Source organism: Takifugu rubripes, chromosome 21 (genome assembly GCF_901000725.2).
Source record: "Takifugu rubripes chromosome 21, fTakRub1.2, whole genome shotgun sequence".
Taxonomy (NCBI): Eukaryota; Metazoa; Chordata; class Actinopteri; order Tetraodontiformes; family Tetraodontidae; genus Takifugu; species Takifugu rubripes.
Window position 1 is genome coordinate 16,041,696 of NC_042305.1, and position 26,504 is coordinate 16,068,199.

The following is a 26,504-nucleotide window of genomic DNA, read 5'->3' on the forward strand; positions in this document are numbered from 1 at the left end:
CCAGAAAAAGCCAAAGGAACCAACGCGAGCGTAAGAAACATGCATACAGTGTTTATTTCTGCAACCAGGACACATTAAATAAAACTACAAAGGTACTTCACTTGTACAAAAGATAGCTGATGTCCCATTCACTTACAAAACAACAATAATTTACTGTATAAATTAAACATTTCACTGTTTTGCTATGTACAATTCCATGACAGCAATGTGTGAGCCCTCCGGATCGTTCCCACAGGGCTCCTGGTGTTGTTTTCACATCATGGAGCATGACAAGACATTCACATCCGAGCTACAGCTCAGGACGAGAGGGCTTCCCACGCTCAGGAGACGGCGTGGAAGACGGGACAGAAGACGGGAGTTTGCATAATTCACCGGGCTATCCAAACAGATCTGCCCTCGTTAGATTTGAACTGTCAGACTGCGTTAGCTCCCGTTTGATTTGAGCGCGCATTAATTCGCCAGCGCGCTGGCATCTTTTGGCTCTATGCATGATCTGCTCTGAACATCGGGGACCCCGGGGCACGGGCTCCTTCCTGGAATAATTAACAGGAGTTACATGTGAGAGAACCCAGCGCAGTCTCGCCCAATTCTGCCGGGTGGATAAAAAGGTTCTGAAAGCGCTGGAGGCGGCAGTTTCATCCCAAGTGCTCAGGTCGATGCAGGAAGTACGTTTGTTTTTCATTTGACAGCAACCGCACGAGTGTCGGATTCTGACGTAAGTGAGAGCAAATTTAAGTGCATTATGAAGACAAACTGTTTTTTTGATTAAAAAAAAAAAAAAAAGTCACATTAATTCAAGGTTTTTTTCTTGCACAATTTAAAGATCCAGTCCCGTAAAACCAAAGGCCAACTGCTGCCCCCCAGATTTTGACCTTTGGAATGTGTAAATGTCACTGTAATGTTCAGAAACACATTACACCGCTTACACGCAACCAAAGCTTCCTGATCTTTGGGAATTTACATAAAAGAAAACAGAACAACAACTCTACCTTTGAGCTAAACCGACAAGCGAGTACAAAGATCACTTGGACAATTGGTCTGGTTTTTTCTGGGCCACAAAAAGCGCAGACGAAAATATTACACACAGATCACAATATACAATATCCCCCCCCCCCAAAAAAAAATCAAATCCAAAGACCAGTTAATACGAACAATGTGTTCAGTAAATGTCCGAGACGACACGAGAGCGCACGCGGAGATGAAAGGGAGATTTCTCTTCAAAGCCTCCTTCAGTCCCAGATGAAGAGTTCAAAAGGCCGTGTGTGCATCGTGGAGGACAACGTCTTCATCTCGCGGTCTATAAGAAAAGAAAGATCCGGTCGGGAGAGGTGTTGGACCCCGGGATCAGAGCTACAATGATGAGATCATTCTCCACGCTGGACGGGCCAACTCCTCGTGTTTGGAGTGATTCTGACGAGTGGCCCCAGCTCTCCCCTCCACGGAAACAGATGTGCGGAATCTGAGACGGGGGAAGAGTTGATCCTTAAGGCACTTGAGCACCAACAGACCAGAGAGGCTCCCACCCACGAGCGGTCGGAAAGAGCCCTCAGATCTTCCCGAGCATCCCTAAATGACAGTTCGTCTGCCTCCCTCACCGCCACTGTACAGCTCAGCATCTTCCTCCACGGCCGGATCCCTGTGAGTGGGATCTGATTCTCTCTGATCTGTTCGTTCCACCGCGAGGGATTCACCCCCCAGTGCTGTCGTACCATCCACTCGTGTGTGTGTGTGTGTGTGTGTCCCTGTGTCCTCTTCTCTGAAATCCTTTGAATATGGAACCCAAAAGACAAAGTGAGGGGGGGGAGTTCTGCTTTTGGCTGCTTTTGTTTTCCCATGTGAGACGATGACAAGAATTCTAAAAACTGATACATACACCGGTCTCCGGGAGTTATTTTCTGTTTTTACTGTGTGTGTGTGTGTGTGTGTGTGTGTGTGTGTGTGTGTGTGTGTGTGTGTGTGTGTGATTATGGGAGATGGCGAAGGCTCCCGCATTACTAAAGCATCCTCCTCACAGGAATCCTCCTCCCTCCCCTCCCACAGTGAGGTTAGTGGCAGCCCTGCCCGCCCCCCCCAGGCCCCCTGCGGGTCAGCAGGATGGGATGGAGCGGGCCTCTTTGGTCCACGGGCCCCTTGAGCAGCAGCAGCAGTCACTCAGTCCGTCGTCATTAGCTTTGGCTTGTTAGCAAAGAGCCTCAAAGAGCGTCCGAGAGCCTCGTTCTGAGACGTAGCGGCCGGTGGAGGCGCGGCGGCGGCGCTAGTTGCCCACCAGGGGGCTGAGGTCACTGTGGTGATTCTTGAGCTTCTTCTTGAAGAGGGAGATGGTGGACGGCCGGTAGAGGATGATCCAAGGCTCGGAGGACGCCGTGCTCTGGCTGCAGCTGTCGGACCCACTCACCGTGGGGATGTTTGGAGATCTACCGCAGAGGTAAAGAGGGACAATTGTTCAACACAAAATATCCCACACGGGCCTCCGAGGTCAATTAACGGAAACTTCAGGCATGTAAAAACGTCAAATTGATTCCTTTTTTCAGCAAAATGAACTTACTTTACGGTGACGTGCAGCAACAACTTTGCCAACATGGCTATAACCGTCAGGATGAGGAGAGCCGACAGGGCGTAAATGGTCCACACTGCAGAGGAACAGACGCAGGCGTGAGACGCCGAATCGCTTTAGCTAGCACACTGGCTATGAGAAACGGCGATGTCATCGTTTGGAGGAGAAAACCTTTTCACTAAAGTAAAAATAATCTGATTCCAATCGGTTAATACGGGAAAAAAACGAGCATCACGTAGAACTACTTCATCATGAAGAACAGCTGTGGCAGGACACTTCCGCAATCATCTTATTCGACTTTTCTAGCATTTTCATAGCATTTTCACGCTCGACGAGCCGCCCCGTCGAGCAGAGAGAGGCGCAGAGGGTGCAGTGCATCGTGGGTATCTACATACTAGCGTTGGGGCCAGTGGTCTCGCCGCGTCCAGCCCACTGACCTGGCATGCTGTGCTCCGGCTTCCCCGGGCTGGACGTGATCACGTAGAGGATCTGGGAGGTGCGCTCGTTGGAGGTGCCGTTGGGTTTCTTGGTGACGCTGCCGCCCAATGGCGGCCCCGCCGTGCTGGAGTTGTCCTCTCCTTCATCCTCCTCATCCCCTTCGTCCTCGGTCCCTCTTTTCAGCGCTGGAACCGAGAACACGAAGGCACAGACTGTTAAACCAGTCGAAGCAGGTCGGCAACTTCAGCTGGTAAACTGAGCACGATTTAGTTTTTCCTGCACTGATCTGGGGTCAGCGGGGAGGCAGCGATGGCGCTGTGTAGAGCACAGACAGCACACTCGCGGGGGAGCATTTCATGCTAACATTTGTTCAGAAACAGCGTTGTGAAAACACTCATGTGTGCTGTAAACAGGCGGCGCTCTGTCCGACTCTGGCTCCAAACAGTGTTTGCAATAAATTCTGTTTGTTTCACCCTGCTTTACAAACCCAGATGGGCCGATTCTGCAGCAGGAAGCTGCACCGCGCGGAACCGCTGGTCTCTCCTACATGTTCCAGAAGCAGGGCCAGATCCTGAATGGGAGCTTTTCATTCTGCCATTGCTGCACATGTTTGAGGATCCTCTGTCTTCTAACTTCTCTTTAATAATTTGTAGCTGAATATTGGTTAAGAGATTTGGCTCTGAAATGTATTATTGTGAGGTGTGGCTACATCTCCCTCCTGAGACCAGTTTTAAGTTTGAAGGAAGCAAAAAAAGACAGATTCTGAGTGTGCAGATGAATATAATTCTAATTAAAAGCATAAGGGGGAAAAAAGCGAATGCTAATTGGCTAAACTGGGAATGACTCCTACGTGTGAGCGCATGTCAGCCCCAGATTTAAAGTATCTACGGGATATTTCTGCTCTCCCAGTGCTAATTTAAGTCTCAGAGCATCTAAATTTTCACACAGCATCGAATCTCGATGGCGCCGTTCCCACAATAACCACAATATTTCCCACGTTCAAGCAAAACTACCGGGGCTCGGCAAAAGTGCCCCGTCAGCACGGATCCTGAAACGACCATTTCAGGTCGGAAACAGGGGACACATTTGCTGCAGAAACTCATATGAACTTCTGCGTTTTTATGTCTACTTTCTCCATAAATGAGCCGCTGTGTAATTGCCCCCCCCCCCCGCCGCCCGCCGCCCCCGTCTTTAATAAAAGATGTGACCTTTTGTCATATTACAACTCGAAGCGTCGTGAACAACACGACAAAAGTCAGGAGGAGGAGGATTGTTGGGGAAAAAAGCTGGGGCGGGGTCACCTTCAAGTCTCGCACGCTGTACCCTGACGTCATGCTAGCAGAGTTAGCATGCACAGTTACACATTTATATGCAGATTTCATAAAAACCGGCCGTGCGATTCCCCGGGGAACAAGCTCTGGCGGAGCGAACGGCCTGCAGCGGCGTGATAAAAGAGCAAGTTTCCCTCGGAGAACAAAGCAACACTTAAATGCGCTGGATCGGCCGGGCCCGTGAGCCATTGACTAGCAAATAAACGAGGCTGTGCCGCGGTCGTGACAGGTGCGGCGCCAGAGCCGGGATGCAAATGCACCTGGGCGCCAAATGTGGCTGGCTGTGGGATGGGAAGAGACGTCGGCACGCCGGTCCAGAAGCAAATCAGCGCTCACCTTGGTAGAGCAGGGCGAAGCCTTGGGCCTGGTTGGTGCGGTCCGAGTAGAAGTAGAGTATGACGAAGTCGCCTGTGATGTTGACCACCTCCCGCGGGGGGCTGCGCCAGTCGAAGCGCACCACCACCTGGTTGGTGTAACCGTCCAGCAGCTCCACCATGTCGGTCTGGTCCGAGATGTCGAAGAAGGTGAAGTTGAAGAGGATGGCGGACGATCCCGGGACCTGAATGGTCCAGTAGCAAACGCGGCCGGCGCCATACTTGTCAGGGAAGTCGGGGGAGTAGATCACCCCCGACGGGGAGGAGTAGTTTCCACCACAGGCGCCCACTCGAGCTGCAAGGAGGAGGATATATTGTCAGAGATGTTGAACCGGACTCTGGAGACTCCAGATAATTCAGGGCCTGTTCTGTCTGGTCCAGAAACTTCACCAAAAGTCGTGTCCGATTCCAGATGAGGAAGAACTTCAAACCAACAACAACCAAATCGACACTCACTGTCGAAGATGATGACCCAGCCGTCGCCGCCGCACGGCTGGGTGTGGTCGCCGAAGCAAACGTGGTTGCACTCCATGCTGGGCGACTCGCCGCGGTTCCGCTGGTCGACTTCGTTGCCGCAGAAACAGGCGTATCCCGACTCCATCCCGGCGAGCTTTGAAACACAAATGGAGTTATGCAAATCGTCACGACAACAATGCAAAACATAAAATGGATGAATAGATCACAGATGGAGCCGTGTGTTTCTGACTGTGGGCTGCAGCCCCCCCCCACACACACACACACACTCACACACTCACACACACACACACACACACTAGAAGTGTTGCAGAATGCTGAAGTCCTTCACACATCGTGGTCTCTGCAGCTTCGGAAGCTCCTTCTCAAAAGAGCTATTGTCCCTAATTCCAAAGGACATCATTGTCCAAATCTGTCCCCCCCCCCCCATGAATTCAAACAACCCAAGGTGCCGCATCATTGCCCGCTCTGTCTTCCCTCAGGAAGCAGGAATTCCTCAAGCCTCTGCTGCATTATCCTCTCTGACACAGCGACTCTTTAGACGTGGTCGTTGTCAAAGAGACACGTGAGACATTTACGTGCGCGTTGAGGACACCGACGGTCCGAGCCGATGCCGATCCGCCGCCGTTCCTGGATCGGCCAGAAGATCAACACCTGGTGGTGTTCAGAGCCGGGGTCCTGGCGCCGCCGGGCTCTGGAGGCTGATGACCTCTAGTCATGCTGGTCAGATAGGGGAACAAGGAGGGTACAGACGGAAGTGGGCGCCGGAGCGCCCGTGACTGTCGGGAATCCGACTGCAAACGCAGACAATTTCCATACTGCTGAAAGGAGCCGCCTGTGCCCGTTTTAGGCGCGGATCCTGGACGGGATGCGAGGCAGCGCTCGGGGAGGAGGCGCGGGTGAATCCTGGATGTGTTCAGATGAAGGATGATGACAGCCTGTTACCGCCTCAGGTCCTCCGACGGAGAGTTTTCAAACCTGGAGGATAAATCACCCAGCGGTCGGCAGGAGAGGAGCTCAAAACTGAAGCTGAATGGCGGAACAGCGACAGACCGGTCGCCCTGGCGACCGCGTGTGTGCCAAATTCCTATATTTCTGTACTCCACTGTGTCATCAGTCTTTGTTTCCTGCTATAAACGCTTCCCTCCTCCACGGGTTGGGATTGGGACGTGGAGCTTGAACGGCCATCAAGCCTCGTTAAAAGCCGCTGAGCCAAGGCGTTCTGGCGTGTCCAGTATCGGCCGCCCATCTGCATCGGCTAACACTCGAAATCAGCCCTTTTTTCCCACCAACAGCCCTGACAGAGTCGCCAGAGTCCTGAGTTTTCTCCTGCAGCTCTTCTGTTACAAGATCAGTGGTTTGTGTTGGGGGGGGGGGGGTTAATATGTCAGCATTAATGCTCACGTTGTAGCGCTGCTTCCTGCAGAAGCTAATGCAGTTCTGGATGGTGAGTTTGTTGGAGGTCTCGCTGGTACCGGACAAGGTGGGTGGATCACCGCTGTCTCTGTAGCAGCCCAGGTTTCCAGGCACTGTGGGGGGGGGGAGAGAGAGAGAGAGAGAGCGAGAGAGAGAATTAATCACAAGCAGCAGTGATCTGTGTCACATGTGGACTATTAACATTTCCCGAACAAACATCACGGGTGCTTGAAAACATTTGGAGTTTTTTTAGTCCATTTTTGTTCTTTACAGTCTGCAGATTGAGCTCCACTCTAATATGAGAGACGTGCACCCCCTGCGCCTTTCTTAGCTTCAACACAGGTTTTATAACAATGGTTGCGAGCAGAAAAGAAGAAGAAAAGAAAGCGAAGAGGGACAGTGATCGAGCGTGTTAGCACTAGCGTGTTAAATCAGTGGATCAGAGTAATAGAGCTACTTTAAGATTTTGGCCCTGTTTTCAAACTTTATCTAAACACTCAAGTAGCCACATACAGACTCAACATTTAACTTATTTTTCTAAAACCCAAGTGGTTCCTGGTGTCCCTTATCACATGAATTTGATTTTATGTCAGTTTTTACGTGTTTTTTTGACACAAATAGACCACCGATCGGCAGCTGGACGGCTGATGAGACGGACTGATGACGTTCCCTCCAGATCACGGTGGCGTCTGACGGATCCGTCCGTCTCTGTAGCGCCTTCGTCAAACACAATGAGATCATTCGGAGCCCAGCGGAGAGATTAAACCCCCGAGAGTCGCGCAGATTTATCATATCAACTCAGGATGTGTCAACACCTCCAGCGCTTCAGATCCGACTTTTTGATTCTCACTGCAGTTCAGACAGGGATCGTTCTTGTTCTGCTTCCATCACCGCAGGTGAAATAAACCTGACAAATCAGAAGTCACGTTCCAGTCTGGAAGCCCTGCGTCCTCTCCTGAGTGGAGGTTTCAAATGTGCCGCAAAGCTGCGACCCGATACAACGAAACGGAGAAAATGAGAAACATGTGACGATACCGAGCGTGTGATTCAATAACGATCCCAAAGAGCTCCAACATTTCTGTAATTGAATTTCTTGCATTTTTGCAACGAAATGGGGAAATAATTAATCAGTACGTTCTGTTCTGGGACCACAGCTGGCTCGGGTTCTTACAGAATGTATACTGCAAATATATACCATGTGACGGATTTTCAAAAATGCCGGCGTGAACGCGTCTGGCAGCTTCAAAGACTAAACAACCGCAGAGTATAAACGACTTCATACGGGTGATTCTGTGAAATCTGAAGGGTTCTGTTTGCCTCCCCATCCAAACATCGCTGTCCTAAAACCAGACTCCTCTGGACCTTTGTGGTTGTTTTCTCTCTTCAAAAGCAACGTGCACGTCTGAAAGATGACTGCATGTCTTCTGAGGAAGGAACACCTGACAAAAGGGAAGAAATCAGCCCTGAAAAGGAACGTGGGCGTTCCTGTCGGGACGCAAGAAGATGCTAACTGAGGAAAGAAAGTTTGCATGTGCACGGACGTCCATCGCGGCCCGGAGAACGATCCTCAAACGGGCCGGAGGAGGGAGGGACGCGCACGTCTGCCGACCCAGACTCAGACAGCGTCCGAGATTCCCTCCTGAGGAGAACCGCGTTTGACGGACGACTCAACGTTTCCAAACCGTCAGAACGGCAATAAACCACGCGCCACGTTCCCTTTTCAGCCCCGACCCCGCTGAGGCTTTAGAAACGGATTAACACGGCTTTTTGAACGACTTCGCCAGACTGCGGCGCTCGCATTTGCAGAAGTAAGCGCCAGATTATTCGGAGGCAGAACATGACGGCGGGAAGGATCCTGGAGTCATTTCGTATTTTCAGGGTGAGACGGGACAGAGCTGTGGCAGCAGTTCTCTCCCTTTTATCGGTTATTTCGGCACACTCCGGATTAGCTGCACTGAAGTCTGCAGCAGAAGAGATGAGAAGAGAGCAGAGATAAACACCTGGTGGTGAACCGGCAACCTCCCTCCCAGCAAGGCAGGTAGGCGGGGACCACTTCAAGGGAGCGTTTGACAAGGAGGGAAAAAAAAGCCACTGCAGGGCTCAACAGACAGATTAAAGGCAGAGCTCCTTTTCATTTTGCTTTGACAAGAAGATTGCAGGCTCGAGTCAATTTATCCGTCTTTGTCCTCCGCTCGTCCCCGGAGCTGAAGAACAACAGGTGGGGGAGGTTTGTGCAGAGGAACAAGGCGTGACACAACTGCACCGACCCCGGATGCTCAGCGTAGAGGATGAAATAAAAGTCTGAAACACAGGCGAAACAAAGCAACGTGTCTCCTGAAACATCTGCTCTGCAGCCGCTGCAAGTGCAGATATCTCTGCTTACAATAAAGAAAAAAAAGGAAAAAACGCCAACGCGTTTGCACACTTCAAAGTTGGTTGGTGGAATTTTAGACTTTAACAAGCCAGAAGGGAAAAGAGGAGGAAACACAAGGTGCATAAATGCTCCAGTCAGCCAAGACCAGAGCTCTGGAAACCTCAGGAGATCACAGCGGGGTAAACTCCCACAAAGTTTTAAAAAAAAAAAAGTGAAAAAAGCGAAGCAGATGCGGGGCCGAGCTCGGCTGCGGTCCGACTCAGCGAGGCGGCGGGCAGAGTTCACACTGGTCACAACAACAGCAGAGAGCCGAAACAGAGCGAGAGCGGCGAAGGAACGTGCAGCAGGCTGCGGCAAGTGCGTCTGGCAGGAGCACGCGGGCAGGTTGATGAGCTGGGGGGGGCAAACATATCATTAAGGAGGCATAATTACAGTTATAAAGGTCTTTGCCATCTGGAGGGTGAGGAGCGGCAGAAACAAGGGAAAAACAGTCAGACAGGGAGAGTAAATAAGTGTTTTCATATTTAATGGGATTCAGGGCAAACTTGTTTCAAAATATGTTTTCCTCGTGTAGGAAATATGAGGCGAGATGTCGGCAGTTAGGAGGGGCGATAAAGCCCTCCGACAACCGCCGCAATTCATCTGGTTTCTTCATGGGATCGATCCCAAACTCCCTTACGAGATTCACCTTCGATATCCCGTAAAAGCGTTCTAGGAATGAAGCCGCGCCGAGGACGAAAAGGATCCCGCCGGATCCTCAGGGGCCGTAACCAGCCGCAGAAAGCTCATCGTGCACATTAGAGGAGACATTCCCCGATGTGAGTAATTGAACTCAGGTATGTTAAAGGCTTGGAAACGCTCCCGCCCCAGCTTTACTGCGGCGGCTCTACCGAGCAGATCCGAAGCAACCGCGCTGCTTCCTACGACTTTCCCAGGGACTCTAGACGCGTCGCAGCAGAGGAAAAAGCACGGATCACTCTGATTTGGTCTGTCTGCCATCACTCCTGTTTAGATCCCTCACATATTGATACGTAAATAAATACAGCCGCTGCTTTTTGGCCTGTGATTAGCTTTGCTGTCTGCACCCAATCCTGCACGGACACAGATAAACACGCCGTCGGCCCCCCCCCCCCACCCACTCCGGACGACCGCTCGTGGAAACTTCTGTATTGTTTTTACGAGCTGGGAGTCGTGATTATGTGCTTCTGTGGTGTTTACGCTTCATTGTTTATCTGAAGTTGGTCAATTCCGAGGGTTCCGAATGAGATTATTATCAGAAAATGTTCCCGTTCTAAAGGCCCGTGAAGAGCGATCTGATGGTCAGGAGCCGCCGAGGCACCGCTTGATCAGACAACGTCAAGATTTCGAGGGTTTGTTGCAGATTCACGCTCGCAGATAGACGTACAGTTGTCGGCTGCTAATGTGAGCCGCGCGGCCAGACTAAGACGGGGAGATCGATACAGCACCCACGCGCCCCGACCACCATCTAATTAACGGCAAGACGGAAGAGCCGGACCTTTAAAGGGATAATCTGAGCATTCCGAGAGACTAGGATGAACAAGGCATGAGGGAAAATTACCTATAAATGGGCGCCATTTTAGGAGATTTGATAGCAGGTCACAAATGCTTGTGGTTGTGTCCTATAAAGCAGAACCTTTTTCATTGTCCTTCTTTTCAAAGAGATCTGCTGCTCAGGTCAAACCTGACATGACAATAATCCCAATTATGACACAAAAAACACTGAAAAGGTTGAACAGGCAGCTGCAGTGACAGTGAAGGAAAGAGCAGCAGTTGAGGAGGATTTTAGTGATTAATGAGGGAGCTTTATTAAAAGAAAGAACGTGTCGTGGAAATGTCACGTCTGTCGGTGCCTGACATACAAACGCACCTCGGCTGAAGCAGTCTAAAGGCAACACGGGATAATTACAATCGCAGTATTATTGTCTGGGAAATTTTAAATAAATGAGAAAACGCCTTCAGTGTAATCTTGATATTATCCTCGAAGGGCCTGACTGCTGTAGAGCTTCCCTATTTAAATTCATACTGGTTATGCTGATATGGATCCTTTCCTAAATACAGGCAAAACAGCAGCACATCAAATATATCCAATCATAGAATTACATTTATTGCACCTCTGCAGAATCGAGCTCATCTCCATTTGAAAGGCAACAGATGGACAGCCGGACGTCCTCACACAACGGCCGTCCACATGTTCTCATTAGGACACATTCTAATCAATACCTTTAATTCTCTAATGGCGCCGGTCGATTAAACAAAGCCGCGCCGAGAGAGCGGAGCTGCCGTGGCCGTGGAGGGACTCCAGGAGATTAAATCTACCTGATGTCCTCCGGCAGAAGAGCTTCTGCTCTCTGGTTTCTGCGTAAGAGACCCTCGCAGCTCTCGAGGCAGGTATTTCCCCCCAGGGGAAGGGTGCGGGTGGAGTTGACTAGGAGGTCAAAGGTCAGAGCGAAATAACAATGGGTGTGTTCAAAATTCTGCTAAGTGCAGACCTGATATCGCTGAAAGGAGGGAGGTGTGTGAGCGAAGGCTTCGGCAGCGTTAGCGTCAAAATTCAAAAGCGCGATTAAAAAAGCCACTGTCAGACGTTGGTCGCTGGCTAACGTTGTTCTGGCTAAAACTGGCATGTACATGTAAATGGCCATAAAACATCTATTTACTGACATCTTTGATTTGTCGATGGTGAAACATTCATGTTTACGGCTCCTCCAGAACTAGCTAAGGAAAGCTGAGTCAGCATGTGATATCTTCATTGTAACAAAAAGACTTAATTGCAGATAATTGTGGGTTGTTTTTCTTCTCTCTGCAAATCTATTCAACGCCTTAAATAATTCCCAAAAGAATGTGGTCAGATGTCTGATTAAAAAAATTATTGATTTTAGGAAGAACCCTCCTGACAGTTTGGCAGGTAAATTAGAGGGTGAGTTAATGTGGAAGCCTGAGGCGCTGAGGTCAAACAGTTAATTTTGGAAAAGTTGGTTACATGTGGGCGCGCACAGTAATTAGCTCGTCATGATAAATGCAGCTCTTTTATGTGGAGCTTTTAAACTTGTCTTTTGTTCTAATGTACAGCACCGAGTCTTTATTTGTCTGCAAAACAACTTCTTTTTATTTTAATACGTCAGAAAAAGAAGCTCTTAAAACTCATCTGACCACAATCCAACCTCGCTTTTCATCACTGGGCAAAAACAAACCTATTTATATGTTTTGGTAAATATATTTATATAATTATGACTAGAGACAAAGCACAGCTGAGGAGGAAACACAATTTAGCCGACAAACAGAGTTTAGTGATTTGTCTTGAGGGAGGAACGAAGGAAAGGCCGAAATTAGCTCATATCACAAAAATGTCTTCGCAGCAAAGGCTGAAATCTCGGAGGAGTTACAGTGAAAGAAGCACAGAGAACAAACAAAACACACACACACACACACCTCAGTGGTGCCTGAACCTGCCCCAGAATGCAGTTTGGGAGGTTTTTGCTACGACAATGACAAATTGTGCGATAAACACAGAACCTGGAAACAACCTCAGCACGGCCACGAGACGCGCCTGCGGTGATGTCGTCCCTGGACCGCATGCCCCCCCCCCACCACCACCAGCCTGGTATCCCTCCAGTAAGAGCTGACGCACAGACGGCCCCACTCTGGGAGCTGGGTCAGGTGCTGCCTCTGTTATCCAGTAAAAAACTGCTCTGTAACAGAATTTGCTCTTGTTTATCCACCTGCTTGAGATCCACTCTGACCTTATCTGGCTGTGCTAATCTCATGTCGTACTCGCCGGCCTCAACAAAAGCCCCTCTGTCCGTCCTTCGCGTCCATTAGTCCGGCACACGTCCGTCCATTTCAGTGATCACCCACCAGCGTCATGAACGACACATTCAATAAGGTAGGAGAGGAGACGTCCCCGCTGAATGGCTGCCATCTTTAATTTCCCATCTTCCGTCTCAGGAGGCCGAAAGATTACCATCATCAGTTTAATCAGACAGAATACTTTTAATCACGAAGCGAATGGAAAGGGGGAAAAAAAACACACTTGGCACAAATATATTTGATGCTGCCATCAAAAGTCTGGACCAATTACAATTTTGGCACTTGGTGATAAGTGAGGGGAAAAGAAGTAATTAAAATTCATCCCGACTATCCTTAATTTCAGAGGCGACGCAAAAATACGGCTTTGAGGGTTTAGCAGCGTCAGCTTTGTGCCGCCGTTTTCCGCTTTTTCCTCTTTACCTCGAGACAAATAAAGCAGATAAAATGCAATGAGAGATCATGATTAGCCCTGCCAGGAAGGCGGAGATAATAAACGGAGAATTACACCAAAAAACAGCAGTTACGCAAGACCAAAATGTTATTTTGTACCCTCATTATCCCCATCGTGCATTAAAAAAAGCACCGAGGTGCTTAAATATCGACTCTAGAAGAGTTTATTTCCCGGCATCAGTCCTGAGAACATGGGTGCGGGACAGAGCACCTCGGTCACGGGTGACCGACCGTGACACTGCCTGCTGCGTTTAGTGCAAGTTCCAATTAAAGACGTGAAACCATAGCGACGAGCAGATGTCCCAGAATTCCACAGCGCCATTCGGTCGTTTCAGAAATCACTGTAAATGTTCTGCTGGAGTTCAGTCATCAAACTCCGACCCGAACACAGGATGGGTTCTTTCCTTTAGTGTCATTAAGGTGCGTCTGAGTCGCTCGCCAGGCGGATCAGACGGATCCAGGGAGAGAATTGGTTTGTGCTGAGAGACGCCATTAAAATAGATGAACGTTTCAACTCGGGTGATTGTTTGGTGTAAACACAGATAAGAACGCTCCCATTAACACCTCCAACACGAAGCTGTGGTTTAGTATCAGTGTAATTACAAAAGAAACAGGTCGTAAACTCATATTAGTACAAGAAAAAGCTTCATTTTCATTAATGTTCGGGGGGTTTCTCGTCAAATAAGTCCAATTTAATGAAATCTTGTAAAAGCCCGGCGTTTATACACTTTTTCTGATGGCGGTTGTCCAAAGCAACGGCTTTTTTTTAACCTCCCCCTCCCCCCAACATGTTTCCGTTGTGGCGTTTCCCTCTGCTCCCTTCAAAAGGTCGACAGGTGACAGATGCGGGACTTTAAAGCCGTTTTGCTTCACCCTTTGTTATTGGAAAAAGAAACAAGGGCTGCGTGTCTTCGCCGAGGCGTGGGACGCCGGCCCAACAAGTTTTTCCTGGTCGTGCTGCTGGCGGTGGAGAGAAAAGCAGTGAAGCGGCAGATCAAAGGTGAGGCGAGGACGTAACCCCGGCAATATCACTTCGCCTCACGCAAAATTAGTCGGAGGCGTGCGGTCGAGAAATGCTCGGGCCTGTTCCAAGGAGTCGTACCGAGACGCGAAAAAGAAAGGTGTCACACCTGTTGGGAGGCTTTAGAGGATGAAAGGAGAACTCAGGAGGTGCTTCAGGCGGCAGAACCAGAACACGGGTCGGAGTGGCGTGCAGAACCTCAGCAAAGTTACAGCCAGGAGAGGAAACGAGAGGAGAACGTGTGGAAAAGGTGCAGATACAGATGACAGTAATTATCTGCTCCCGGGGGCTGAAAACGATAAGATTCATGTTTTGCTCCCTTTTCAGATTTTTAAAAAAAAGATATAAGCTGTGGTCATGTGACCCGAGGGGGCGGCGTTAAAGCCAGAAATAAAAACACTCATGACGTTGTTGTTTTGTAATTCAAAACTACAAAGAATATAAAACACATGACGAGAGACTTGACGCAACCCGCCGCCGCCTGTTCCTGCCAGATCCATCGTCGCCATGGCGAAGGCTCAGGTGACTTATTGCATTGCATCCTCGGTAGGAGGGCGGAACATCGATCACGCCGCGCTAGCGCTCCTCGTGGCTCGCAGACGCGTCTTCTTCTTACATGACACGATACACTGACACTATTAAACACATCGGCAACCTCGCTGGTGGAGCAAGTCTTCTTCTATTAAAGCTGCGAGTTTGCAGCCTTGTTACGGAAACGGAAACGGTTCTTCACGGAATCATCCGGTACCTGAAAAAGACCGTGTCCTCTGTTATTTGCCGTAGCGGAGTATTTGCACAGGTAAGGAGGTAACAAATGTGTCTTCTCACACCGATTTTGCACGACTGTAAATGATTTTCTAACCTGCTGGAGGTTCGCACCAGGGCACGCCGCGAAAATGCCCATTCGCACAGCGAGTCTGGGAATGTTGACACGTTCCACCGCGTGATAACTGCTGCCGTGAGAGGTTTGACTAAGATCAACAACTGCTGCGGCCTCCTTCAGTCGTCCTGGTCCCACCTATGTCGTCAGGGCGCCCCGGCCTCAGCTGGTCGACCCGGACCCCCAGCAGGCTCCACAGCAGATGCGATGTGACACTGAATCCACGACGTCGACATGAAGGCACAGAAGAGCCCCTCTGCTCTGGCTCCTCGCTCCATTTGCCGCCTCTGTTAGCCAACAGCATCGTTTGTTCGCTCAGTCGCTGAGCCTTTCAAAAGCAGCCGTTTGAGACGGTCAGAAGGAGAGCGAGGGCGGCGCCGCGATGAAGTTAGCAGGTCGTTGGTGGGCCAAGACTCCCTAAAGTCCCTGCAGGGCGGACCCGTCTCCTCAGGACTGCCATCTTCTCAAGAAAAACAATCCCTTTCTCATATCTCTCTTACATGAACAATAAATGCTCAAACAGGAAGAGACACTTGAATTAAATTTGATCCAGCAGGTGTAAGAAATGGGCCAAAGATGGGTTACTGGCTCCCTGACAGAAGTGAGGCGTGTGGGCTGAACCCGTCTGGAATAAAAGATGGCCTCGTTTCTCAGGAGATAAGGGTCAGGGCAAAGTCTTCCCTCTCCCCTTCTCCTGTATCCACAAAGGTTTGGGATATCGACCGAGAAGAACGGAGCTAAATGGAAGATTGTCTGAAATAGGTCATTGAGGAGGGTACAAACGTCCACGCACGCGAAAGACCCAGTGGACAAATGCGTGTTCACTCACGGCCCGTGCAGCCTGAAGGCTTCATCTGATGGTTTAATGGGTCCTGAGTCGTTGAGACAGCAGGCTTAAGTTAAAGCATGCTACTCAGGCGGAATAATGCTGGGATCGCCAGAGGGGTTTGGGAGGATCTGGAGATCTTCTGGTACCTACTGCACAGCTCAGCCTTCAACACAAGGCCTCATGTAAGAACCAAGTCCGTCAAATATTCAGGAACTTTTAAGGAAAAATGCAAGCAAAAAAAGATAAAATAGACATCACGTATAAAACGTCATATAAAAGTTCATTATGGGCGTTTTAATAGCAGCCTATTACCCCTGGAATATCAGTGTTGCCTGCAGCCACCTGCTACTTCCAAACCTGTTCCGCAGGAAACTGTGTCATGTTTGTCGGAAAGACAACGTGGAGCGCGGCGAACCATTTTGTTTTCAACAGTCACAATTTAAAAAAAAGAAATAATTAGGGATGAAGAGGTGGCTGAAACGCCGGACAAAAACACAAATACGGAACGAGCAGCACACCTGGATCCTCCCCGTCAATCACCGACCATCGAAACGGGCTCCAGAGCCACAGGGTGAACTGGTGCGCACGCACGCACACACATACACACACGCACACACACACACACATGATTGACAGCTCACATTAAAATAAGGGCAGGCCTCGGCATGACAGGTTGATGGCAATTAGTGGCATTTTTTAAAGATGATAATAGTTATGTGCACAGCCATAAAAGCTATTTTGGCAGATGAGGATATGAAACTGGCTGGTTTTGGGCCCCAGGGACATGAAAGAGAGGAGAGAGAGAGAGAGAGAGAGAGAGAGAGAGAGAGAGAGAGAGAGAGCTCCAAAGAGTGAGAATAATCTCTTACTTTGGCATGTGGGAATGTCGCAGTATCTCCAGTAGATCCCGTCTTCATAATCTGCGATGTAGCACCACGGCTGCACGTCCCCGTCAGGATTCCTGCAGAGGCGAGAGTTAGTCCACATCTGCATCAGCCGACATCAACCGTGGACGGTCGGACATTGTTGTCTGACAGCATTCCCGATCGGGAGCTGCGAGGCCGCAGTGGAAACCCGGCTAAAGTTTCAAAGGGAGATTATCTTGAGTGTGTCAATCACCCACAGCCCCGTTGGCACCGGCGGCTCTCGGTTTTATTCTTCCGCTGCGCTCTGCAGGCACAACCATCAGCATCCAGGCTGCTGCCGCTCTTTGATGGAAGCGTCATTGTTTAGAGGCCGGGCGCAGAGAAAAGGGAGGCGGCGGCTCTTTTGTCTGTGAGGTCGTGGTTGGTTTTTTTTTTTCTTTTTCTCGTCTCTGAACCTCATCTATGCGCTTTTAACCAATCGTTTAAGGCCGACCTTGGCGGGACTGAGGATGGAATACCAAAACGCCCTGTGCAGTCTCCGTATCTCTGGGGCCATCATGCGACTTTTTCAATCCCGACCTCAATGGCGGCGTTCTGAATCGCTGATAAATTAAATCAAAGCAGCTATTGTGCAGCTGGACTTCATCTTGGAGCGGTTAGGGCCATTTAGTGCTATTTGGAGATTACGCAATTTACAAAAAATACCCATCCCACTGGCAAAACAGGCCTCCAAACGACATCGCTGTTTTTTAGTCCCCTAAGCGCTGAAGAGGGTTTTTTTTTTTCCCGTTTTGACACACCTCATTGTAACATCTTGGGGGGAGAAAAAAAAAAAAAGCCCGGAGGCGATGTGCTATTTAGTTTCACCTTTTGTGTGCAAAGTTGTGAAGGGCGTTTTCATTTCTTTTCTTCTGCTATCAAAAACACTGTCCAGGGTTTCCTGCTCTCTTTTCACACCCGGAATGAGGTCCTGACAAAGCCCTCGTTGTTGGAACTTTTTTAGGCTGAACCCGAGTTTAAGTGCCTTAAAGCTTTATACCCCCTCCATATCTCTGCGACAGTCGCTCTCTTTCTTGCTGCCGGTCGGTAGCGTGTCAAGGAATTCACGCAGCATTTTTATTAATCGCACCATGTAAATCGACCCGGAGCTTCTCTCTGACTTTCCTTGCACGTTCACACCAGCTCACTTTGTTTTCACTAAAATTCGACGTTTCGTGAGCCCGGGCGTGTTTGTCGCTCCACCCGGATGGAAGAACGGCACCTGTTTGTTCATCCTGAGGCGACTGCTGAAGTTAAAATACCAAAGTCTCCTCTCTTCTGAGTATCTCCTTTCTGCTCCTGTCACCCCCCCCCCCCTCCTTCCTCCTGCCTTTCAACAGGTAACAGCCCTACTTGAAATATGACTCCTCTTAGAGATAATCTATAGCCATTTATGTAATTTACTGCCCTTCCTGCAGCACCCCTGAAGGAGATGGACAGGAATTACGACCATCGATCCCAGGTTTGATTGGGCGGCGCACTTGATCGGGCCTTGATCTTTCTAAAGACCGAGCACAGCTTGTAATCGCTCCCTCCTTTATCCCCCAGCGACAACGTTTGTGCATGTGTGGGGGAAAAAAAGCCTGTACAGTTTATATACAATACACTGCACAGGTGTGTTTGTGTGTGTGCGTTTTCAGATGTTTTAGGGGTCCCACATTCACATCCGTGTGCGTCAGCGATGGTCTACTTGGCCCAGAGCGGAGGAACTTGTTTAAAAACCCAACTCCCCAGAAATGGATCAAAGCAAGATGTTTAGACACTTAATTGGCACGGTTACGCTGGCTGACTCATTCTGCTCCACATTTGTGTGCAGCCACACTCCACTTCACCTCACAGGTTCTCCAGCTCTGGGTTTGGAATGCCGGGTCGAGAGGAGCAATGCTGATTGGAGGGACGCGCTGGGAGACCCGTCTGGATTTGAGGTCAACAGCAGATAATTTACTACTTCACCGAGGCTTTAATTGACTTGAATGGTTTAGCATGCAAACGGCTGCCGGCTGCTGAGCCACATGAATGTGCGTATTGAGACGGAATGTGTTTAGGTTGGGACCTGATACGTATAATCTGGTATCCGGAACATTGTGTCCCCGTGTTAATCATAATGCCACGTTACAGTGCAGATGGTAGATTAATGGCATTGGCAAAATGACTAGATCATTTCTTTGAAACCTCAACGGTGTCCATCCACACAGCCGGTTTGGTTTGATTTGGATTTAAACTGTGTTTCAAATAATCTGTTTCCAATTTCATGATGGATGTGAATTAAATTTTAAAATAATGTTATGAAAACAGAAACGTTGGATAATCTTCAGACCTTCTTTGTCTGGAAGCCATTCCTTCCACAGAGACTACGGTCCAGGGAAAACTACTGAAATAGAGAGGATTTTTTGCAGAAATCACACAAGACACTATTTATGGAAAAAGGCTAAAATTGATTTTTTTTTAATCCACAGTCATTTGAAACTTGAACCTTGATGATGAGGGCAGCAATCTCACCACATTAATTCATAACTTTAGCAGAAAAACACTTGTGTTTACAACCATAACAGCATTTACAGTTATCTAACAAGTCCCGCTTCTTGAAATTATCTGGCTGTGACAATTATACTGTTGATTTCTGATACTTCAACTCCATGTTATGAATCCCCCAGCAGAACACATTTATGAGCCTCTTCCATTCAACAGAGCAGCACCCTGGAAATGTAATACAGACATTTGAAGGATGGACAACGTGGCGGCGGTCGGTCCGACCTCGGATTTGCACCTGACGTCAAGGAGATTCAATTACAATCAACCGGGAGAACACAATTCACTCTGGCATTTCCATTATCTCAACTCATGTAAACCAAAAGCATTGGGAGTTATGGTGGACCTGCATAAATTCTATCACACACACACACACACACACACACACACACACACACACACACACACACATACACACACCCTTATACTGCTCTCAGTGACATTCTCTAGCCCTTCACACTAACCTTAACCTAAATCCAAAGTTAACCTAAAGCATTTCTGGACTATAAACACACTTTTGAAGACACGAGAACCAGAAAAATGGTTTCACTTGATAAACATGTCCTCATTTTGACAGTAAAACACGTACATAGCATGTACATGGACACACACCCGCATATACGTCGATCAGTCATGCACTGATGTCTCATTCACTTCCTAATGTGCCGCAGGAGATTTGCTGTCCAGTAGGATCAACTACAAATGGACATAAATCAGGACTTTGTGCCCCGTTGTAATGAACATCTTTAAATATTCATAAGAAAAGGTCACAGAAGTACTTAAGTAGTAAAGTGCCGGGTCTTTCTGTAAAATGTCTGTAGAGCAGCATCTGATAGTATATCAGACCTTAGAGCAGAGCACTCACTTAGTGCTCCGAAATTAATTCTGAACAGACCCCCGATGATTAACAATAATGGGGGTTTATTGCTATAAAGAGGCTTCGGCGCAGACACCAGGGCTGCTGTCCTCCTCCTGAGGCTTTGTGCGGGGGAATAATGTGGCAGTGCCCCTCTTCCCATTTTCTCCCCATTTTCATTGGGCTATTTTATGGCCGGCTGTAAAGATGAAATGTGGGGGCCAGTTCTTCAGCAGCACTGTGGTGCCCTGCTGACTGCCCCGCCACCAGGGAACATGCCAGCGACGGGACAAGAAGCGACTGTGTTGGTCTTGACTTACATTCTGTTTGGACGTTGAGGCTGAGGCAAACGGAGATCTGCGTCTCTGCGCTATCCACCTGTGCTCTGACCTCAGCATGCCCCAGTTCTCCTTTTTTTTGTTGCCCCACCTTCTCAGTTCCACAGCACTACCTGCCCCTATAGAGCAAATCAAGCCAGAACCTAAAACTGCTCCAACTAACCAACAAACCTTCCACTTTTCCCCACAGAGAAACCCATTTGTCTATGAGCACGTACATGTTTATGAGCGCACATGCGTGTGGGTGGATGCGCACACAAGCACTTGACCCCCGGAAGACTTGACACCACCTCCAGCCCTCATCTTTTTCCAGTTTACAGCTCAAAGTGCTGCTGAGTGACTCTATAAATAAAGCTGTCTGTCTGGAGGAAACAGAGCCAGAGACTGGACCGGCGGCACACAAAAGAGCATTTAATTAATATGTATGTTGTAAACACTTGCTCTGCACCAACACGACGGGAAGCCTTTTTGAGTGGAGCTTGAACGAGGCGTGAGCGGTGTTTTCTACACGCAGTAATCCGCAGTGTGTCTCCACATTCCTCGGAAGAATGAAGGAGATTCGCTTACACAAACTCTCCGAGACTGTTTGCATCTCTGCGACGGCAGCGCGAGATGTTTGTCTGAGCGCCGTCAATAAAACATTTATAAGCGCAGCGTCTGAGCAGTTACAAATGCCGAGCGTACGGCTGAATGACCGAGGGGGGGGGGGGGTCGGGGCTCCACGGCAAAGCTCTGATTTATGATCGCGCTCACGCTCATCAGTTATACTCATAACAAAGACGTGAACTTTATTGAAATAAATGCTGGTGAACCAAACGGCATTTTTGATGAGTTTACCTTTTGCATAACAAAGAGGCAGTAAATTTGTGCACTTTGCTTCAGCTTTTAGGTGCTTGCAAATGTTTTCTTGTAGGAGCAGACACGACTGAAATCTACTTGATGAGGTGGAGCTTTTTTAAAATTTATTTAAAGGCTTCAAAGTGACCATAAAAGTCCCTTGATGTAATCCACATCCCTGGTTACCAGTATGTTCTGGAATCCCATAACCTGCTGCAATAACCCTCCAGCTGCACACAGTGTATCATCTAAAATTAAAACTCATGAAAGACGGGGCTGGTTTCCCTTCCTGCGGGTAACACCGTGGACGGATCTGAGGCCAAGAAACGGGACTCACCTGCAGTAGTTGTGACTTCCCAAACCACCCTCTCCATTGGGATATTTGAGGGTGTTGTAAGGGTGCTGGAAGGTCTCGTTCCAGAACAGACAGGGTTTACCACCATGCAAGCTGGTCTGGTTCTGGAATCCCCGGTAGTCCTCCCCATTGGCGGTGTAGCACTCTGAAGAGACACAGGAGACAGAGGTCAGCTCATAGCCGTCCGCCATGTGGGTCCCTGCATCAATTAGGATGAACATCAACGAGCACTTAAAGGACGCCACGTGTGTAACACTGCTTATCGACAGAACCACAAGGCTCGTGTGTTTCAAATATTCTGAAGTAGATTAATCAGCCGGTGACTTTGGAATGTACCCCGCCAGTGATGAATATGGCCAGACGAGTTAAATCCAGATCAGTCACCATGTTGTTCTGATTAACGTCAGTCTGTATATATATATATATATATGTGGCAACCATATGGTAAACTGGTTGGGAGGTTTTTCTCCCCCTGGAAGACAGAATTCAGATGCATGATAAGCCATCAGCGCTCATTGCTCTTAGCCTCGGGGGCCGCAGTCAACAAAGCGCTGACGCCTTCAATAAACACAGCGGTTGAGAATAAACGATGGAAAACATCTTATAAGCGTTGTGCTTCAACACAGCGACCCCCCCCCCTACCCCCGGTATCACCATTAAGGATTAAAAAATTGTTTTTTTAGAAGACTAACATGCAAAGAGTGTATGCAAACAACGCCACGAGGGCCACGATCTGACATTCTAATGTTTCTATGATCATTTGCTTCCTTTTAGAAAACCAAGTCCAAATAAGACCCATGTGTCAGCAGATTTCCGAGCAAGACCATGACAATTTCCAACGGTTCCAGCTCCCGCCTGCCAATCAAACAGTAATAAAAGAAAAATGTTATGAAGGTCTCGTTGCTATCTACACAGTTACCAGCCATTTCATCAAGCCAGGTTGTACGGGTGAGTATGAGCTAATGCTCTGCAATATGACAGTCATTATACCCCTCAGACAGCCAGCTGGGCTCCAAAGCTCTTTCTTGTTCCCCTTCAAGTCCAGGGTTTTCCCACTCGCTCCGACTCGCCTTTGAGTGTCTGCGCCTCTCTCTCAAACTCTATTTTCTATCCTCCACTATTGATTTTGTCTTTTCTTTGGGGATGACTCGGGTTGAAACATTTGTAGATGAAGCTTTCAAAGTTCTAGAAGGTCCAGGAAGCATCACTGATGTTGGAAAGTCTCAAAGTTCAGGATGAATCCAAGTCAGAGAAAGAACGATGCCTTCGGTAAAAACCCTCCGGCGCTTTCTCCCATCTTTTCATACAGCATCCAAACTGCATGCAAATATGAGCTCCATCCATTTGCATCTGAGGCCTTCTGCCAAATTAAAGTTGATTCAGCTGTGTTGTTCAGTCAAGCTTATCAGCCATCCATCGTCCGGATGACAGTTCAACAGGCGGCAAGAGGCTGCAAGGTGTCCAGTTTCTGCAATCACGATGCCACTCGCTTGTCTGTAAAAGGTCCCCCCCCCCCACTCAGCAAATTAATCCTGCCTTGGAATGCAAAGATATCAAACACCGGGCCGTAAATCTACTTTGACGGTGAGAGCATGACTCCATAAAACTGAAGAAAAGACCTGCCTGGGCTTATGTTACAGCATTAGTGATAGTTTAGCTCGCCTCACAAAGGATGCCAATGCGTTTAGCTTAAATCTGGACTGATAACAGCTACTCTGCCGTACTCGGGAATGACTGTGTTTGGGTATTCAGCAGCATGAGAGCGGGGAGAAAACGAAGGAAATGCTTCCACTGAGAGTTTGGCAGTGACACCAGGCCAATCAGAGCCGCTGCTCACCAAAAGCAATCACGTCTGCTGCAGCCTCAGTCCAAAAGGATAACATCAGGCGGCGACGGGGGAGCCGACTGCATCCCAAATGAGCTCACGTCCTTCAGATATCTCCTCTCCCTCACAAAAGCCAGTATTTAAAAAAAAAAAAAGACTGAAAGCGCCCACGTGCAACACTGTACGAGAAACGGAGAGCCAAATGACTTTGTAAATGTCTCTACTCAGACTACAGGAAACTTTACTGGCAAGTTTAAGGACGGGGGAGCGCTTGTCTGCACAATACGTGGTCCTCTTGGAAGGAATCGCTGTTGGCAATCGTTCCACGCAGCTGCAGCCAAGTTAGCTTTCCAGGATGAAATGGTAAGTATGGCAGGGCTCTGCCGCGGGGAGGGAGATGCTGGGGGTTGGGGTTCCGCATGGTTTTGAGGCATCATTTGTTTGCGGCGAGGACGGGAGGATCTGCTGGGACTCAGAGATAAGTGAGGCCATCGTAAAGATGAATGGTCCATTGAGGAGCCTTGTGGACAGCCACACATCGAGCTGGAGAGAAAAGGCTAATTTAACATTGGGGTGTGTGTAATCTGATCATTTTATCCAAGTCGTTGAGGAAATACAGCTCTCCGCGCCGGCTGGTCCATCCCACCAGGGGCTGAGAACGCCCAGCTTTCGTCTCCCGGCCCTCGTCACCGAGCAACTGTTGCACTCTTGTCAGTCGGGCCGGGCCTTTCTTGTGGTTTCATCACAGGCCGTGATGGGAACCAGAACCACTACTGAATGAAAGATGGAGCGAAGGGTGAAAAAAAAAGCCTATAAAATACATGCAGGTCTACAAATAGAAAAAATCCGGGAAAGGGAAAAGGAAGACTCGCCCTTGACCAAGAACCCTGCACCACCCTGGCAACTGAAAAAGAAAAAAAAAGCTACCCGACATCACCGAGGGAGAGAGCTAATCACCCTGTTATTATATTTGTTAGGGTTTGTGGCTAATGACTTCCACATTGCGACTTCAAATGCACTTGATGCTCTGAGAAAGGAGGGAGAGGAAAGCGAGACGGAACGAGCGAAGTCATGTGACCTCCAACACAAACAAACAAGCTCACCAATAATGGTTTCTCTGTAACGCCTCGCCAGGTCACACAAGAGCACTTATTCATTGTTTCTGCTACGAGGGATGAAAAGCGGCGATAATTACAGGCAACTGCTTCCTCAAAGAGGGCTGACATAAAGAGCTTCCTTCCATCTTTATTACACGTTTCAATCTCTGTGGACAGCCAAACAGCCACGCTGCACAATATTTCCTTTATCGGGAAATTACAGAGAATGACGGAGACTGAGACACCAAAGGCTACGTAACTCGAGGAGATAAGACCTTCAGGACTTGGTGATCTTGACGTTCCGCCACGATACGTGAACTCTGACCTCGGAGCCACTCCTGCCGTGGGGCAGGGGCCTAATAACAGTTCACGGACGGGCTGCAGTCGTCCAGATGTGATGGGTCCCTGATTCCCTACGCTGAAGGGGAGGAAGAGGGGGCACAGCTGGAAGCGGGCCTGGTTCCCCTTTCCCACAACAGCATTTATTTCCACATCAAACCCACATCACATGTCAGGGGATGGCAGGAAGCCTGGTGTGTGTATAATATCCAGGCTTGGCAGATTACCACAGATTTGGTGAGGCTGTAATAATAAAGACATCGGGGACGGAGTGGACGTGGATGGTGGAAAGTCAACGCACCACGCCACACCTCTCTGCTACGCTTACGTCTGCAAAGCCCTCTGACGCCCCGACCTCATGATTAGCCGGCCAGCTGTGCTCGCCAGCCTGCCGCGTCTCGCACCGCTCAGACATTTATCTGTGTGATAATTCAACTGAACTGTGTCCGTGTTTGGACTCTGACTGGATGTTTAACTTGAACAAATTGCAACAGAAAAATCGAGAAAACGCCCCCCCCCATCCCGTTTACTTATTACCAGGAAACTGCATCAAATGTGTGCACAGTGATAACGATTCATTCCGAAGTTGCCAGCTCATTGATGAGACGGAATCCATTAGGAACGGCGAGCTTGTGTGGCTTTGATTAAAGTGTAACTGTGCAGCTTCTGGATTCTGCTCCCCACGATGGGCTCCGACATGTGGAGATCAAGCGGCGAAAGCCGAAGACAAACTCACCGTTGGTCAGATTTTCTTTTTTGAGTGATGGGAACAGATGCCACTGAGTTGTTAGATCTAGGGAGGATGAAGCCTCGGCGGCTCCTTACGATCGTCCTCAGGGCTTCTTTTGTCAGATAACCAGGCCGTAAAGACCTCAGGACTTCATTCAGTCCTCCACCACCCCCCCATTCTTCCTGCAGAAACCCTCCACTGCGCTACCACAGTAGCCACAGACCCACAAGAGTTCCTGCCAAAGTTGATGAGTAGCACCTATAAAGCACCCCCCCCCCCCAAATCTAGCACAGCCCCTGTGATTTATCTCTGTAATGGAAAGAGTCTAATCTGCTGCAGCCAGCGGTGGGCTACACATGCCAAAAAGGCCTCTGGTTGATACTGCCTGTCACAAAAATGGAAAGCATTTTTTATTTATTTATTTATTTTGCCACAACCTCTTTCTCCATTCCTTAATTTAAGTATTATGGCTCCCGAGCTGAGTGACCTGGAAAGATCAATCAATGAACATATTGAAGCGTATCAAAGTTTCAGGTTTGCATAATTTATGGCGAAGGCAGGGATGTTATCTGACAAAATGCAGCACAGGGAGAACAAAGGTTCTGGTTCTGTGAGCACACAAGGATGAAATAAGCCGGAGTGATTTCAAGTTTTGCTTGGCAGAGATGGAGGCAGTGATTGATGGGAGGCAAAACTATGATGCAAAGGACATTTGAGGACATAT

The 26,504-nt window shown here is 48.8% G+C and overlaps 1 protein-coding gene across 2 annotated transcripts in view; it reads right to left on the bottom strand.

Moving 5' to 3' along the window:
- Nucleotides 1-31: 31 nt before the first annotated feature.
- Nucleotides 32-26,504, bottom strand: part of kremen1 (kringle containing transmembrane protein 1) — a 37,259-nt gene continuing 10,786 nt past the window's right edge. Inside the window, exons 2-9 of one of the 2 annotated variants that reach the window (XM_029829727.1) lie at nucleotides 21,772-21,934; nucleotides 16,839-16,930; nucleotides 6,576-6,700; nucleotides 5,154-5,307; nucleotides 4,660-4,992; nucleotides 2,992-3,177; nucleotides 2,546-2,630; nucleotides 32-2,414 (exon numbers count right to left, since the gene is read on the bottom strand). In XM_029829727.1, the coding sequence (XP_029685587.1) occupies nucleotides 2,255-2,414; nucleotides 2,546-2,630; nucleotides 2,992-3,177; nucleotides 4,660-4,992; nucleotides 5,154-5,307; nucleotides 6,576-6,700; nucleotides 16,839-16,930; nucleotides 21,772-21,934 (1,298 nt within the window). In that variant the 3' untranslated portion in view covers nucleotides 32-2,254. Of the gene's footprint in view, nucleotides 2,415-2,545; nucleotides 2,631-2,949; nucleotides 3,178-4,659; nucleotides 4,993-5,153; nucleotides 5,308-6,575; nucleotides 6,701-16,838; nucleotides 16,931-21,771; nucleotides 21,935-26,504 lie in introns of both variants that reach the window. The other variant, XM_029829726.1, reaches the window with a different exon arrangement.